This window comes from Tachypleus tridentatus, chromosome 13 (genome assembly GCF_004210375.1).
Source record: "Tachypleus tridentatus isolate NWPU-2018 chromosome 13, ASM421037v1, whole genome shotgun sequence".
In the NCBI taxonomy this organism is placed as follows: Eukaryota; Metazoa; Arthropoda; class Merostomata; order Xiphosura; family Limulidae; genus Tachypleus; species Tachypleus tridentatus.
The window spans coordinates 41,609,138-41,624,696 of NC_134837.1; the positions used below are offsets into that span (position 1 = coordinate 41,609,138).

The following is a 15,559-nucleotide window of genomic DNA, read 5'->3' on the forward strand; positions in this document are numbered from 1 at the left end:
GGACAAGGTTTGACAGTAACCTCTTTCAATTAATCAGCAAATCTTCTAGCATGCTCAGCAATGTTTACTGCTACTAGAAAAACAAGGTAATCTGCTGAGTAACATTCCCCACAAACAAAGAAGGAGAAGAGATGCAAGTCACAGAATAAATGTTCCAGACATTACAAACTTTATGTACTAGGTGCAAAAATGGTGCAGCACATGGAATGTCCATCCAATGCTCATAATTAGTTGTCTGAGCAAAGGAAGAAGACAGAAAAATATAGTCCAAATTCTCCCCAGTCTGCTCCCAATCTCCTACAAGCTCAACATGTGAGTTAACTGGAGAAGAAACATCATTTTTAATATATGGCTCCATTTATTGGCTTATCAGGGATTGGACATTCTCTACAAAAAAAATCCTCCCCCAAACACCTGAGCAATGCTAGACTATAGAGGTGACAGATCAGAAGCACAAGTGAGAGTTCATGTCTGAAATGTCTCAGAATGTATTGTTGTCACTCAAAAAAATGAGTTGCAAACAATTGTCCAAAGCATACACACAACTAAAGTTACACAAAATATAAGAGAAACCACAGTAAGCACATAAAACCATTCATCATAAAGTTTTGCTACAGAAAAAGAAAGTGAAAGGAAATTAATAAAGAGGAGCTTATATACAAATCTTGTATATGGAGCACATTGACAGAGGGAATCACAAGTTTTATATTACTATGGGCAATATAGTGGGGTATAATAACTGAAGCAAGTAATATAAGATTTATACCCATGCTTAGATGGGCAGAAAAGCAAAACTTTCATCAGGAAAAAGCTAAAGTGTGAGAGGAGGTAAGAATGGTTTGGAAAATTGGCCTGTGGGATGTAGGGCTTCCATGCATTCATCTCACACTTGCATCAATGTATTCATTGAAACACACAACATCAAGTACAACTAAATAAAAAATGCTGTTATAGGAAAAATACTCAGAAGCTTTTTAATTTTAGAAACTGTCAGATGACAATTTTCTTTCACACACAGTAAATGTTAAATAAGTCAATAATTAGGGTAGTTATTACATGCTGTTTATTAAAATTATTTACAACAGACAGTTTCTGCCTGGATAAAGTTTTCCAGTGTTTTAATACATGCAACTAGTAAAAACAAATAATTAAAACTAAAACAATTTTAAAACATTCTTCCAGAGCTTAACTTAAGCTAGTTTATATTGAAAGAAACTGCCCCTTTAATGTACATTTCTATACCTTAAGCTTGTCTGTTAGGATTCACTTAAATAAACATGAATGTATTATACCCTGCTACAGTGATTTTTGTTAAAACAAAAAGTATTTCAAAGCTACATGCAATGAACATATGACACCAATACTTACCAGCAAATTCTCCTTTCCCCAACACTTCTCCAAGTTTTAGGTCTTTTTTGTCAACCACCCATCCAGCTTGTTCAAAGGCACTAGAGTCAACAGAAAACTCAAGCCCTCCTTCTTTTGCAACAGGCTTTCGAAGATGGGTACAGAGACCATCTGCTTCCTTCTGATAATGCTTATCGCAACAGAATACAAATACATACATTGAAAGCTGATAAACGTAATGATGTTTTAAAACAATTCATATGAATCAGTTAACTTAAACATAATATTAATACAAGCCTAGATTTTCGTGATTCTTTTACAGAATCAGTATGACAAAGCAATTAAATTAATTATTTTTCAGATATTAAGCTAAGTTAATGTAGTTTCAACTCAATAAAAATGATACATATATATATATATGTGTGTAGTACTGGATATTTTAGATTCTGAAAACCTCAACTTCTTATAATTTAAATAAATGCATTGTTTTTTCTTTTTCCTCAGTTTTATTTCCACTTTTAAACCTGAGAGCCATTGATTTGTTTACATTTCACAAAAATAAATACTTGGATTAAATTTATTTACTTTAGAATAAAGAAAAGAGAGATTTGGTAGAAGAGCTTTAGTGGTGAATTAAAAAGATAAGGAATACCTTAAAATTGTTAATATTAATTTTTCTTTCACTAGATAATTTAAACATAAATGGTCTTCCTGTGACCTTTATTTCTGTAGACAAACAAGAGAAAATCCCAGTGAAACTACTTTTCCTACTCAATAAATTAATACTCACTAAAGTCAAACATCAAATAACATGTTTTGTCAAACTACACTCATACTTATCAAGAATTTCTGGCAATTCTCTTAATTTTTAATTTCAATCTAAATAAAAAAACAAATTTTTCCTTTGATTTAGCTTGATTTCACTAACTGGAAAAATATGATTACCTCTACCAGCTTGGACAGATTTTCAAAGTATTCTTCTTCATCAATGGTAAGTCTGTTATCTGTATAAATAACTCGATAATGTTCAACTTTATTTCTGTAGCATACACACAAGGTGTAATCGCCAGGAAAGTTAGTACTTTCACGAACCAAAAATAGACCATCCTCCCCTTCATGAAGAAGAGCTTCTGCTTTGTTTCGACTGATTTTTCCATGGAACCAGCTTTTGAAAGGTAAACAAATACAACAGCTCAAACTCCATACAGATAATTTAAGATATAAATCTAGTAGTGTGGACCTTTTAGGTTTATTGGCTGTTTTATTCTTTAAGACTAAGAAAGGAAACAACACGATTTAGTTATTACTGAATTGCAATTGTCAATGTGACAACAGCTGTTGTAGCATATTGTATGTCTTAGAATTTGGATAAGTCTTCTTACTATAATGAACATAGCATGCATGTCAGTACCTATGTATGTAACCAAAACTCCCGCACCACCTACTGAATGGTACCACAAACAAAAATCCATAAAATATTTCACATTTTGTGTATTTCAGATTCAGACTACTAGAAAAATAAATGTGGAGTATGCAATATCCATTCTTCATAATAGAACACAATCTATAATAATAAAAGCATGTGTCTGTGTGTGTTACTGCCATAAGTTCAAGAGGAAAGAACCTAGAAACCTAAATGTTTGCACACATGCTAGGCTAACCCTGAGGGTGTGCACCTGAGTATTATTACTTATTAATGTGAGTATGCACATGCACATCTTTCTGTAAATTAAATAAATGAAAATAACATGTAAATACCATAGTTTCAAGAGAAAAGAACTTAAAAACCTGAAATTTTCACACATATCAGATGGACTCTTGAGGGTGTATACCTAGGTATTATTACTTGTCCTTGTATGTGCATGCACAAACATCTTTTTGTGGGGTAAGCAAAAGAAAAAACACATAAAAAATATTTGACTGCCACATATCCAAGAAAAAGAATCTTGAAACTGAAATTCTGCATCCATACTAACTGGACCTTCAGGGTATATACCCCCATATTATTACCTACCCACATATGTGCATTTTTTTATGAAATGACAAATAATTATTATCATAAAAAGATGCATATAAGGCAGTGTTTCTGCTAGTATAAATAATGTTCATTAGTAACATTGTTTTGACATTATTCATAAGCAATACAACTCAGATTAAACAATGTTCAATGTATGGTATTTTTATTGGTACTCATTAAGAACAAGATAAACTGGTCATTTGATTTTGCAAAAGACAGTGATTTACATTTACAATATTTTTATTTATAAATAAAGAAACAACGTGGGTCTGTGATGTAGGGTTAAAAATTCTAAAGGGTATAGTACAAATTTTGTAAAAAAAATTTATTCTCAATAACTTATAATCAAAATAATCTAAATACATAGACCAGAACTAAAAATCATAATTTAGAGTACAATGTATCTAATTGTATATACTGATCATACTAGGAGAATTAATGTTAATGCTATAAAAACAAGTCATAAGAAAACAAATACTTCTAATGATTAGAATGCATTAATTGATCGATTTGGTACAGTCAGTATTTTCAAAATTTTCAGCTAAACTCTCACAATTCTGGCCACATTAAAATATTTTAATTATTCCTTAAACCATATACTCAGATAACACAAAATGACCAGTTCATATAATGAGTGCAGTGGTTCTTAACATCAGTCAATATTTTTAGTTTTGTATGATGAGTGCAATGAATCAAAATATCTCCACCTGTATATAAAATGATGCACTGTGTTAAGCATATGAAGAATTACTGAAAACACATATTTCAAACAATTTTGTTTAAATTGAAAAATTTATAAAAAGTACAACTATCTTGGATATAAAAATGCTTTTTAACATCTGTTTATATTTTAAAATTATGTTAATCTGTCCTAGTTTACAAATAATAAACACTTTTTATGTTTCAGCTAAGCTTAAAGCTTATGTTAAAAACCAATCAACAGGCAGGAAATTACTTGTTATCATCTTGCCTGGGTTATCTTAATTCAAAGTTCAACCATTTACATTTTTCCACACTATTAGAATATTTTTGGTCACCAAAAAAGACCTGGCTAAGAGTGTAAACAGTTATGTTTATAATATTTTAAATGTCTAGTATTAATTTTATGTGCTTCTTAGAAAATTTCTCTTTTTCCTAACCTAAGTTCTTAGTTTCTACACAAAGTAATATAGTTTGCTTTAAGTAGAAGATGAGCAATCAGATAAAAAAATTTGGTGCAGGTTTTATTTTACTTACGGCATAGCATTTAACTTCACCTCTGCTCTCCTTTGAATGTAAGTGGTAGGAATAAAACCCTCCCTCGCATCAGCATGTCGAGCACGTAACCAATTTGGATCCTGAAATAGTTTTTACAAAAAGTTAATTTCATTATGAATTTTTGTTTTCAAAAAATATCACCATGGTTTACATTGTACACCATTAAGAGACCAGAACAGGAAATAATTTTATATTTCAAACTCCCAACTGTTTACATGACGTATGCCTACATTTCAGTTATTGTCACAGATGTTTCCTTTAACTCTGACTACAAACTACTATAATTCTAATAGTGTAGACTTATCTTAACAAAATTTTGGAGCTTATCAATAAATATTACAGGGATTTCATACACAAAAGTGTTAAAAATTCAGATATTTTAATTATTTAAATATTTGCTTGTGAGGTTTGGTTGGGTTTTTCAATTTTGTACAAAGACCTTGATGAGTCACCATTAAATAGCACTTTAGTTAAAAAAATATCATACACTGTTTTTACCTTTTTTTTAATCTTTCAATATTAAACATGATCTATAGAAACAGCAATAATTCACCCTATAAAAGAAAAAAAAAAGATTCTCTATAGATGTTGGTTGTACATTTTTAGAAAAAAACTTGCATGAGTCTCTTTAGTGTGCAAAAACTTCATACCTTCCTAAAATCTAAAACAATTAAACTGCACCAAAGCAAACTTTAAGCAGTTATATGCTTCTTAATAATCAAAACCTTAAACTAAAATTCTAGAATGTACATGTCTCACTTCAATGAATGCTCCAGTAAATGTTTGCATTGTCTGAAAACAAAAGGATCACACAAAGCATATCACGGCATTAAACTGTATAATTGGTATCTAAATCCAACATAACAAAATGTGACTGAAAGTATTTTATAAAATAAGAACAAAAATTGGATGTTGCTATACATCTTGATGTAAGTCATGTGCTTTGTTTTGCCTAGTATTGGTTTATTTTATGTTCATAGAAAAATTTTACAGTTATTACAATCAGCAGAACATGGTGTGTGTGTGTGTGTTTCTTATAGCAAAGCTACATCAGGCTATCTACTGAGTCCACAGAAGGGAATTGAACCCCTGATTTTAGCATTGTAAATCTATAGACTTACCACTGTACCAACAAGGGACACAGAACATGGTACTTCAGTTTCTTGAAAAATAATTTAATGAACGTATTTTGTTTCTAAACCACAAACTTATGCTCCTTAGAAATTATATTAGAGTAAAATTTAATAAAAGCTTGAAATACATAAACCACAGACACACAAAAACATCATATTTATATTTAGCTAATGTTTATAAGCCTATAAATATTTAAAAGCTTGATGTTTGTTTACTTTAACTGATAAAATCTACCCTTGGAACCTAAATTTTCAAATTCAGAAAAAAATAGGTAATATAAATATATTTATATGATTTTCCCTGTAATAATTTACTCTCTTTGCTAGTTCTTTCAAATAAAACCTATCATAAAATATACATTTTCGTTTTAACTGAAGTTTTATATTTATCTTCAAACTGTTTAAATTCAATAGTTAAATATGGTATATTCTCAGCCCATAATTGTAATAGGTATTCATAATTATAATAAATTCCTGAATAATTATTTTCTTTTTGCATAGCTGACAAAAGTAAAAAAATTGTTACTTAGTAGTTATTTCTTGAAGCTTCTCTATAAATATATACTACAAATGCTAATGTGCATGAAATTAAAAGAGGGGTCAAAAGATTGTGTGAAACCCTAAAGATTTCTAAAGCTCACATGTTTTCCATATGAACACATTATGACAAGTGTTAACAGTATGGATTTTGATCCTAATGTTTCACATTACAATGAGCAAAACAAAAACAAGAGAAAGTATGAATACAAGACCTCAATAAACTGATACTTTTATTTTAAAAGATTTTATCAAACAAAGGCCAAGTAATCTGGCAATCAGATTAACCTAAATCAGAACTCACTGTCCTAATCATTTTCACCACTCACAAATATCATCTTATTTTAATACTTAAAGAAGACTCCAACAGTCTAAAGCCAAAATTTGTTGATGTTTATATAATGTTTTTGTGTAATAACAGCAAAATTGGATACCTAGTTAAGAAAAATGTTCAACTATATATTAACATCTGTTAACCCTTAAATGATTTTGAAAAGAATACAGACCATTTGCAGATATAGACTTTTGTTGCATTCACTAATGTTATGTAGCATTTCAAAACATCATTAACAGAAAATATCTATTAAATTATACTGTATCATAATTAAAGCTGGTTGAATAATCAATAGATTTCATTGTATACCAAAAAGTACTGATATTACCATATAAAATAACTAATTAATCAAACTATGATTAACCCTTTCACAATGGGTCATGAATCAAAGGCTATATCATCACACTTGTTAACATGCATTCAAAATTTTATTGAACTACTATTTTATAAATTTATGTCAATAAGATTGGCATCAAATTGTAGTTAATTCAAACTTTTATGTTATATATGAGTTAATTTCTTAATTAAAAGTTAATATTTAAATAACATATCTAAATATAGATTTTGAGTCACATGGTATGTTAAATGCAGCACTGTTTAAAATTAGATGTCTGTGACGTGAAAATACTAAATCTATAACTTTGTACAAATTAGAAACTCAAATTACTAATATCATCAAGCCAAAATATAAAATTAGAACCTCATATCTTTTTATTTTGCTGAGATATGGCTTATGTACTGAAAAACACACAATGGTCCTGTTCAACTGTTTTTTTAAAATGGTCCCTTATATACCCTTATTACAGAATATGATATGTGAATAACCAATTGAATGCTCAGAACGTCCCCTTTGTGGTTTTCTCAGCCATTTTAATGTGTGAAAAGACTACAATGTTCTTTCAAACCAAGACTTCCTGAAGGTAGGTTATGGTCTTTCGTCTGCTCAAAGTTTCATATTTTCTTAAAATCTAAATACATGTTAGTTACTAAGCTTAATAAATTATAGTGGAATTCTGTGGTGTCAGTATAGTTATTTATGATTTTTTTTAATTATTCAAATGTACATATAAAGCCTTAAAAATTTTTTGTTTGATAACCTCCATTTGCAAAACTTTTAAAGACTTAGTAACCTATGTCCAGCAACAACCAAGTTCAAATGTCATAGCTAGAAGAGATAATTGTTAATTTTTAGATTTACTGTTCTACAGGGTGTTCGGAAAGTCACTGTGCACTTATATATTTATTAACAGACATGTTTCCATATAGAATACAGGAGGTAAATATGAATGACAATTATGAACAATGTTGAAAGTGAACCCAATTGGCATCAATACAGGCTTGGATCCTTCTTATTTTGTTTCTGAACACTGCTATCAGTTGCTGGCTTGAAATAGACTGAATGAATGCTGTTATCGCTGCTTTCAAAACTGCACAGTGACTTTCCAAACACCCTGTATATTTTAAGAAAAATAAGTTTAATAATTTATTTCTAAATAGTAATAATCTATACATATGTAATAATAACTGAAACGTGACTGTATATTAAAAAATACTTGTCCTCTAAAATATAGTAAAGATAGGTAAGACTAATAGTTTTATATTACTGGATATGTAACATGAGTGCACATGCACCACATTAATGTTACGTAATATTAGCTAGGCACGACTGGAAGGTTAATATAATAAACAATAATAATTATATATACAGCATTATAAGTCTTTTAAACTATTTAGACCAAATATTTGTATTTTATAATATGTAGTCATTCTAGCACATATAAAAGCATAATTTATATTTATTTCCTAATTTTTTATGATGGTTACATGGCTGGTCAAGTGACAGATCCCACATATTTAAAGTATAGAAAATAACAAAATATAAAATCTTACTCAAAAGAAAAATTTGAAATGTATTTAGGAGGTTTTAGGGATTATGAAAATAATATTTAAGATTTTCACAACAAAGAATAGTTTTCTTAATCATAACATGAAATCACTTTTCACTGAGACCAGCACTGAAACACTATTTTCACAAACAAATCTTTAGTAAAAATATTTCATTAGAAAATCTGGATTTTTCTGTGTCTGAAAAACTTGTAACCTTTACAAAAAGTACCCGAAATTTTGTGAAGATACACATGCTGTATCAAAAGTTATAGAGCAAATACGTAATATGTGAAAATGTGTAGACGAACTTACATATATTATACCAAGCCCACAGCAAAAGGGTTAAATGAATTAACACCACAAAAATAATAAAAAAATCAAAATTACCATTTCCATTTTTTATCCAAGTAATCAAAACATTGTCATTGTAACTTCTCATTATTATTTCTAATTCAAGGTTCTTCTACTTAAAAGATTAATAGGACAACTTACGAAAACAATCAACAAAATGGAAATAGTGTTTCCAGTTACCACCAATTTCAATTATTCCAACTACCCAAATCTTGACAAGAGAAAAATCAGTTAGTTGAATGTAATCAATTAATGACCAGATGATTAATCAATTGGTAAATTTTATTAATCAACCAGCTCTACTACTAATCCAATAAACATTCCAGGAATTTATTTCAGTGTTTTATTATAGATACCAATATGTCAATGAGTCAACAAGTTGATTTACAGAGTAGATGCACAGATTTATAGAAAATAAGTTTTCTCTAAAATGGGTATGAATGATGTCATGCTGAATTTCCTTTGAACACCATTCACCTTTGGCAAGATTTAAGTCCTGAAATACCTCAAACTTTATTTATAAAAATGCCATTAGAAACAATGGTTAACTAAATATTTTCCTGTATATTAATGCTGTACCAACAACAGGATTTCCATGCCCATGGTAAATGTAGTGATAAGCCTAATATGAAACACTGATTTTACTACATCAAACTTTTTATTTTTTACTTATTCTTTAATACTTTTCATCTATCCATCTTGCTATGATCATTATTTATTGATTCATTTATCAATCTACCTGTGTAATGACATTTGTGTGTAATACCATGTATGCTTTACAAATCATTTTCTTTCTTTTTTGTCCAGGAAACAATCATTTCCTTACCGAAGTTGCTTTTATAACTGTCATAATGTCACCCTTTTGAAATGATAAATCTATTTCAGATGTTGCATCATAGTTGTATCTTGCCACTATTTCAGTGTCTGGTGCTATCCCCTACAAAAAATAACATACACATTTAATCACTTTAAATTCTAAATTCTAAAACTAAGCATTTAAATTATATTCCAAATTTCTTATTTTCAATTTTGCTTTAAATAACACTACATACTGATTGCATAAAACAATTTATTTAATCTGAGAAATATAATCTAAATGTGATATTTTCCACTAAATACAAAAATGTTCATTCTTAATGTACATAATACAACAATATGAATACTTATTTCCATATCCAACCTTAATACTGAAGGCTTTATTACTGTTTTGAGTTTATGTAAGCAGGTCAGTTTAACAGACTCAACTTAAAAAGAAACAACACAACCAGAATGTAATTAAGATAATGGCTACGAGACTTCTATATTAAGCTATATATATATATATGACGTAAAAGTTCATAAATTTTATGCACTCCCATGAGCCATTTTGCAAGACCAGAATTAAATTTTATAAAGTTTAAAAGTTTCTTTAAAACACAATTTAATGACACATCTAAAATTTAACTGTCTTCACTTAAATCATAAAATACCTGAACACAAGAAAAAACCTTCATTTTAGAATTAAAGGTGAATTAAAGCATGACCACTCAACTGTGTGAGAAGATAAATGAATTTTATTTTGTAGTTGTGAAAGACTTATAAATTAAAAAACATTAGAACCAAGAAAATAATATATGCATTCTTGTAACGATACTGACAACATCTAGATAAATATTTAATATATGAAAAAAAAAAACATTTTACGAGATATTTTAGTTCGCTAACATTTCACAGACAAATTCCTGATCTTCCAACTATTCTCAATATTGTGCAAAAACATTTTATTATTGCTTGGCTTCTTCTGATATTTGTTTCAATCCAAATCTACAGACTGAAAACCTCTAAAAAAATATATTCTTAACTTTCAACAAAACTGCTTTACCCAACAAGTGAGATTTCATGTTACAGCATTAAATGTTGAGAGCTAATGAAGCAATAAAGCCAATAATCCACAAGTTTGTTATAAACATCACACTATAAGCTAACAAATTTTTTCTACACTTCCATTATAGTGTCCAAAATGAATTGCAAATTTTAAATGAACAACAGACATATTGTAAGGAAAAAAAAACCTCCAGTCTAGCATAATTTTTATTACAAATAATAAATATGACTTTAGTTTCAGTAATATATGAAATAAAATCTCTCCTTTTTCCAAATAATATTTACTTTATAGCAGGTCCAATAATATTTACAAATGTTTTCAAGAAAGAGAAATGGAATTCAACTGATTATTGTCTTTCATTCCAGTATTAACCTCACATCTCAATAATGAAATATATACCTTTAGGTAAAAGAAATTATCTAACATAATATAATAAAACTTATCTATGTTAACATCAATTAAGATTTTTTTTTTTTCATATCTGCAGATTTTGGCTTATTATAATTTTCCAGTAAAGTCGAGAAGAGTATTGTTAATATTGTTTAAACAAGTACACACAATTATGGTTTAAATTCAAAAAGCTATTGAATAATCAACAGATCTAAAAATTGTTAAAAACAAACAAACTCTACGCCTTTTCCCATACTCCTCTTAATTTATTGATTGTGATTCAAATCAGAAATGTGTAAAAAAAATGCATTTCATACCAATCTTTTGTCTCCTATTAGCTGCTGTGGAATAAAATTATCTTGAGAGACAAAATATTCTGTGAAACACTACATATATGCAGTATAATACTTTAAAGGAGCAGCACTGCTTAGTGGCTTCACATTTCTGACTCATAGTTGGATGGTTGTTTTTTTCAAAACTGGTCCATGTCATGCTGCAAGATACTTTACCCTACTTTTTTCAATCTACCCAACTGCATGTTGGATACCTAGTTGTTAACTACAATAGACTGGCATCTTGTCCAGAGAGAATGATTAACCATTCTTATCTACTTGTGCCATTACAACCAAAGTTGGAAAACAACAGCATCATATGCCTTGTAAGGCAGAACAAGAATTTAACTTTAACAATTAAAGTTTAAACACCAAAAACCAGCAAAATATTTAAAAATTGTAAGGTTAAAAATTATTATAAAAATAAGTTCACTGTAGAATTTTTTTTCTACATTTAACTTGATTTTATAACAAGTATGAACATTAAAGAATACCTTTTTGTGAGATACATAAAGAATAGCTTGTGACATGGGAACCAGGCTGAAATATATATATGATGCATTTCTGAATTACTATGGGCACAAGTCCCACAACTCATATACTGGATGAAGATACACTAAGCCACACCAGTGACTTATAAACAGGCACACCTGAATTCAATTTCAGACCTCAACATTTTAAGTTTAAATTGGATTATCTTTATACTGCTATATTTACAGGCCTTCTTAAACTTCCATCAAAGAAAATAAAAACTGCTGCTCAAATAAGTCAATAATCACTCAAACCTGCATATTTATATTCTCTTGGCAGCTCTGGAAAGTTTTCACATATTTTAACATTCTTTATAATCTCATCATATGTAATGTTACTGAAGTCATATTTCAGCTTTGCATTACATACCAAACAAAAGAAAAGAGAAAACTGCATATTATCACATGCACTTACAACAAAAGACTAATTCATATATTTTACAGTGCATGTTAGCTGACTATGATGTATAATACTATTTCAGTATTAGCAGAATACAAACAAACCTTAGACAAGTTTTTTACAAAAGAAAATGTCTACTCTAATGACAAAAGTAATATTTATTTACTAACTTGTAATGGCAACAAAATAATCTGTAAATATCAAAAGGCAAAAAGCATTCCTGAGGATAGATTACATGGTTGAAACTATAAACAATTTGTACTTTCTCAAAGTTCTCTTAATAAAGCTGAGGCCTACACAGGACAATAGCAAAATTAACATATTAAGCTTTTGGAACCAAGGCTAGTAATAAAGTCCTGGTTGTTGAGTACAAATATATGTTTATTCAAATTAACAAGCAACATAAAGACCAATCTTTATCTGTAATTTATGTAAAGAATAATTTCTTTCAAAATAGTTTTAACATTCTATCTCTGCTTTTAGAGATTTCTTCAGAATATTATATCAAATAAAAACCATTTTTAATTGCATGTTATATCTGAATATATTTTTCAGAAAACTAGTCTTACTTAAGCATTAAGTACCAATGTATATGGATACAGACACACTCAAAACATACATTTTGTTACATTTTCCTATCTTGACATTAGGTTTTTACAAAGAAATTAATCCAGCTTGCTAAAAACATTTCACAATATTAAACTGTTTGAGCTCACAAAAGTAATTATTGTAATTGTTAAAGTTTAACAGGTTTAATATGTAACCAAGTTAGGATTCCAACCATGTAACTTATAGCATATTAACATTTTCAAATTAGAAATAGGTACAATAATTTAATTTTAAAGTCAGAGTACTATATAAAAACACTAACCCCTCTACCAATCCTCTCCTCCATCATTGTACTCTCTGTCCACACCATGCCACTCCAAAATACATATATATATCTATTGCTTTCAGAAGAAACACAGTGACATGCTTTAACACCTGAAAAGAAAATTATACTGATATATCTTAAGTGTAAATAATATACATTTATTGAAACAATGAACATATATACCTTGTGCTAAAGTTAGACAACTTAACTGATATAATCTAATACGCATTAGCAGAAATTACATCATTTAGCGTCATGTATGCTAACAGATTAATCAAAATTACAATTAATCAAGACTAGTATTTCCAAATGTTGTCATTTCCAATTATTGCAACAATTAACTAAAATTCTGGCTATACTGACTACCAAGAAAATAATCAATTAATCAAATTTAGCATTTCACATTATCACTGTTTTCACTTATTCTAATACTCGATTAACTGAAAATACAATTAAATTAGCTGTCCCAACAGTAATCAACTAATCACAACTAAGGTTTACAATTACTAATGTCTTTGGTTATTAAGACTACCAAAGTAATCAAAATGTTGCTACTAAATTTGCTTCCAATATCTTTGTTGTGGTATAGCTACCAAGTCTGTCTACCACTTTCACTACATTTGAACTGCTATTAATACAGGGAAGGCATTTGTCTTGCAGCACCACCTGTCTTTTTTTTTTAACTGTTGACAATAGGAAGGATAATTGTCTGGTATCACCCACTGTCAATCCTTTTGTTTGTTTTAAAAATTAACAGGAAGAAAAGCAGTTACCTGGAAGTATTAACTACAAACTCCTTTATCTTTCTGGATCTGTAACTGGGAAGGAGTTTTCAATTTTTTATCTACTGTTAACTGGTTCACAAAGAGTCTTATGTTTACTAATGTAAATGTGTAACACCAGCAACTGCCAACTAAAGAAAATTTTTGTCAGCAGCTTTCTTTAAAAGCACTGATTATACAGGTAATAACATGTAGGTGACAAACTCCAAGTATATGAATATCACTTGTCCAATGTTCAAGCATTTTCCCATTTAACTTGTCTTAACTATGTTAAAAAACAATTCCCAAGATTAACCAACTTGTTGAGGCAACTGTAAACGATTTAATTGCTGTGTTACAGAAGATAATATGTATGTTAAAAATTAAGAAAAGCCTTATTTTTTTCATAAAGAAAACAGAAATACTTCTATTCATCAAGGCCTACAAAAAAATATTTTACAGATCACAGAAGCAAGCTACTCTGTCTTTAGGCTATGTTCACACCTCAAAACATTAACTGCAAACACCTTTATGTTTTCATTTTCAACCTACTAACTTCTGTTCTCAGTTATATCATGTAAATACTTTATTGTTGAAATTAATATAAATCTCAAATATAACATAAAATGATTAAAGATGTGTGTGCTAAAATAATATTTATAAACAATAAAGGTGAGAAATTCTTCATCACTTCATTTACTTCATACAGTTATAACTGCATGGTAAAGCAATTACAGCATAGTCTCATTTTTTGCTTTACTAATTACTTTGAACATACTGATAGGTAAGACCATATCACTTAATACGTAATGAAAAATGCTTGAACTATCCTTGAACCTAAAATTAGTGTTCTTTTTAATAATTTCCCAGGTTTCTAGCAGTTGAGAATGCTCACATGTTGGGCAACAGAATTCATAAATAAAACATGACTGCTGAAATCACTGGATATAATCTTTAAATCTGAAAACTGTCTGACAGACTTTGTTGATTATGGTGCTTAGCATTTTCTACTAATGTTCATGAGTGTGAACTTGTGTACCACAGGAACATCACTACCTATAACTTTAAGACATCACAGTTCAGTGACCTGAGAAGATGTAGCTGTTAAATGGTTTTTATTTATAGTAGAATCAATAGTTGTTCAACAAGGAATTAAGTTTTAAAATGGATTTTAGTCTGAATAACCCAATGCAAAAGTTGACAGGAACTGATAATACTGTGTGCATAAGATGTAAGGCATTTCATATAATTTTCCTTGAAATGAAGTAAAAATAACCTATATTGGAAAAGATCTAATGAGGGCAATTAGATCTGTAAATCTTAGGTAACCCCTAAAATGTTTTAATTACAAACTCTCCAATTTCTTATACTTATTTTTAACTGAATTTACTTTTAATAGTTACCCAGTGATAAACAGCTTTGTCTTTTCTGATGATATCAGATAATAGAAAATTTAGATGTTTATTTACCCAATCTAGATTTTGAATTTCTGTTCACTAACATTTTCTCAAATGAGGCTATTAACCTCTGTTAATCTTGATTTCA

General features: G+C 29.0%; 1 protein-coding gene across 8 annotated transcripts in view; it reads right to left on the minus strand.

Annotated features, from left to right (window-relative positions):
• The window catches only part of LOC143239330 (tyrosine-protein kinase CSK-like), a 47,582-nt gene that overhangs the window by 23,718 nt on the left and 8,305 nt on the right, over positions 1-15,559 (minus strand). For all 8 annotated transcript variants that reach the window (XR_013021126.1, XM_076480304.1, XM_076480303.1 and 5 more), the window contains exons 2-6: positions 13,251-13,363; positions 9,690-9,800; positions 4,601-4,701; positions 2,293-2,512; positions 1,369-1,537 (exon numbers count right to left, since the gene is read on the minus strand). Coding sequence is in view for 7 of the 8 variants with exons in the window: in XM_076480304.1 (XP_076336419.1) it covers positions 1,369-1,537; positions 2,293-2,512; positions 4,601-4,701; positions 9,690-9,800; positions 13,251-13,363 (714 nt within the window). In the remaining variant the exon portion in view is untranslated. The remainder of the gene's footprint in view (positions 1-1,368; positions 1,538-2,292; positions 2,513-4,600; positions 4,702-9,689; positions 9,801-13,250; positions 13,364-15,559) is intronic.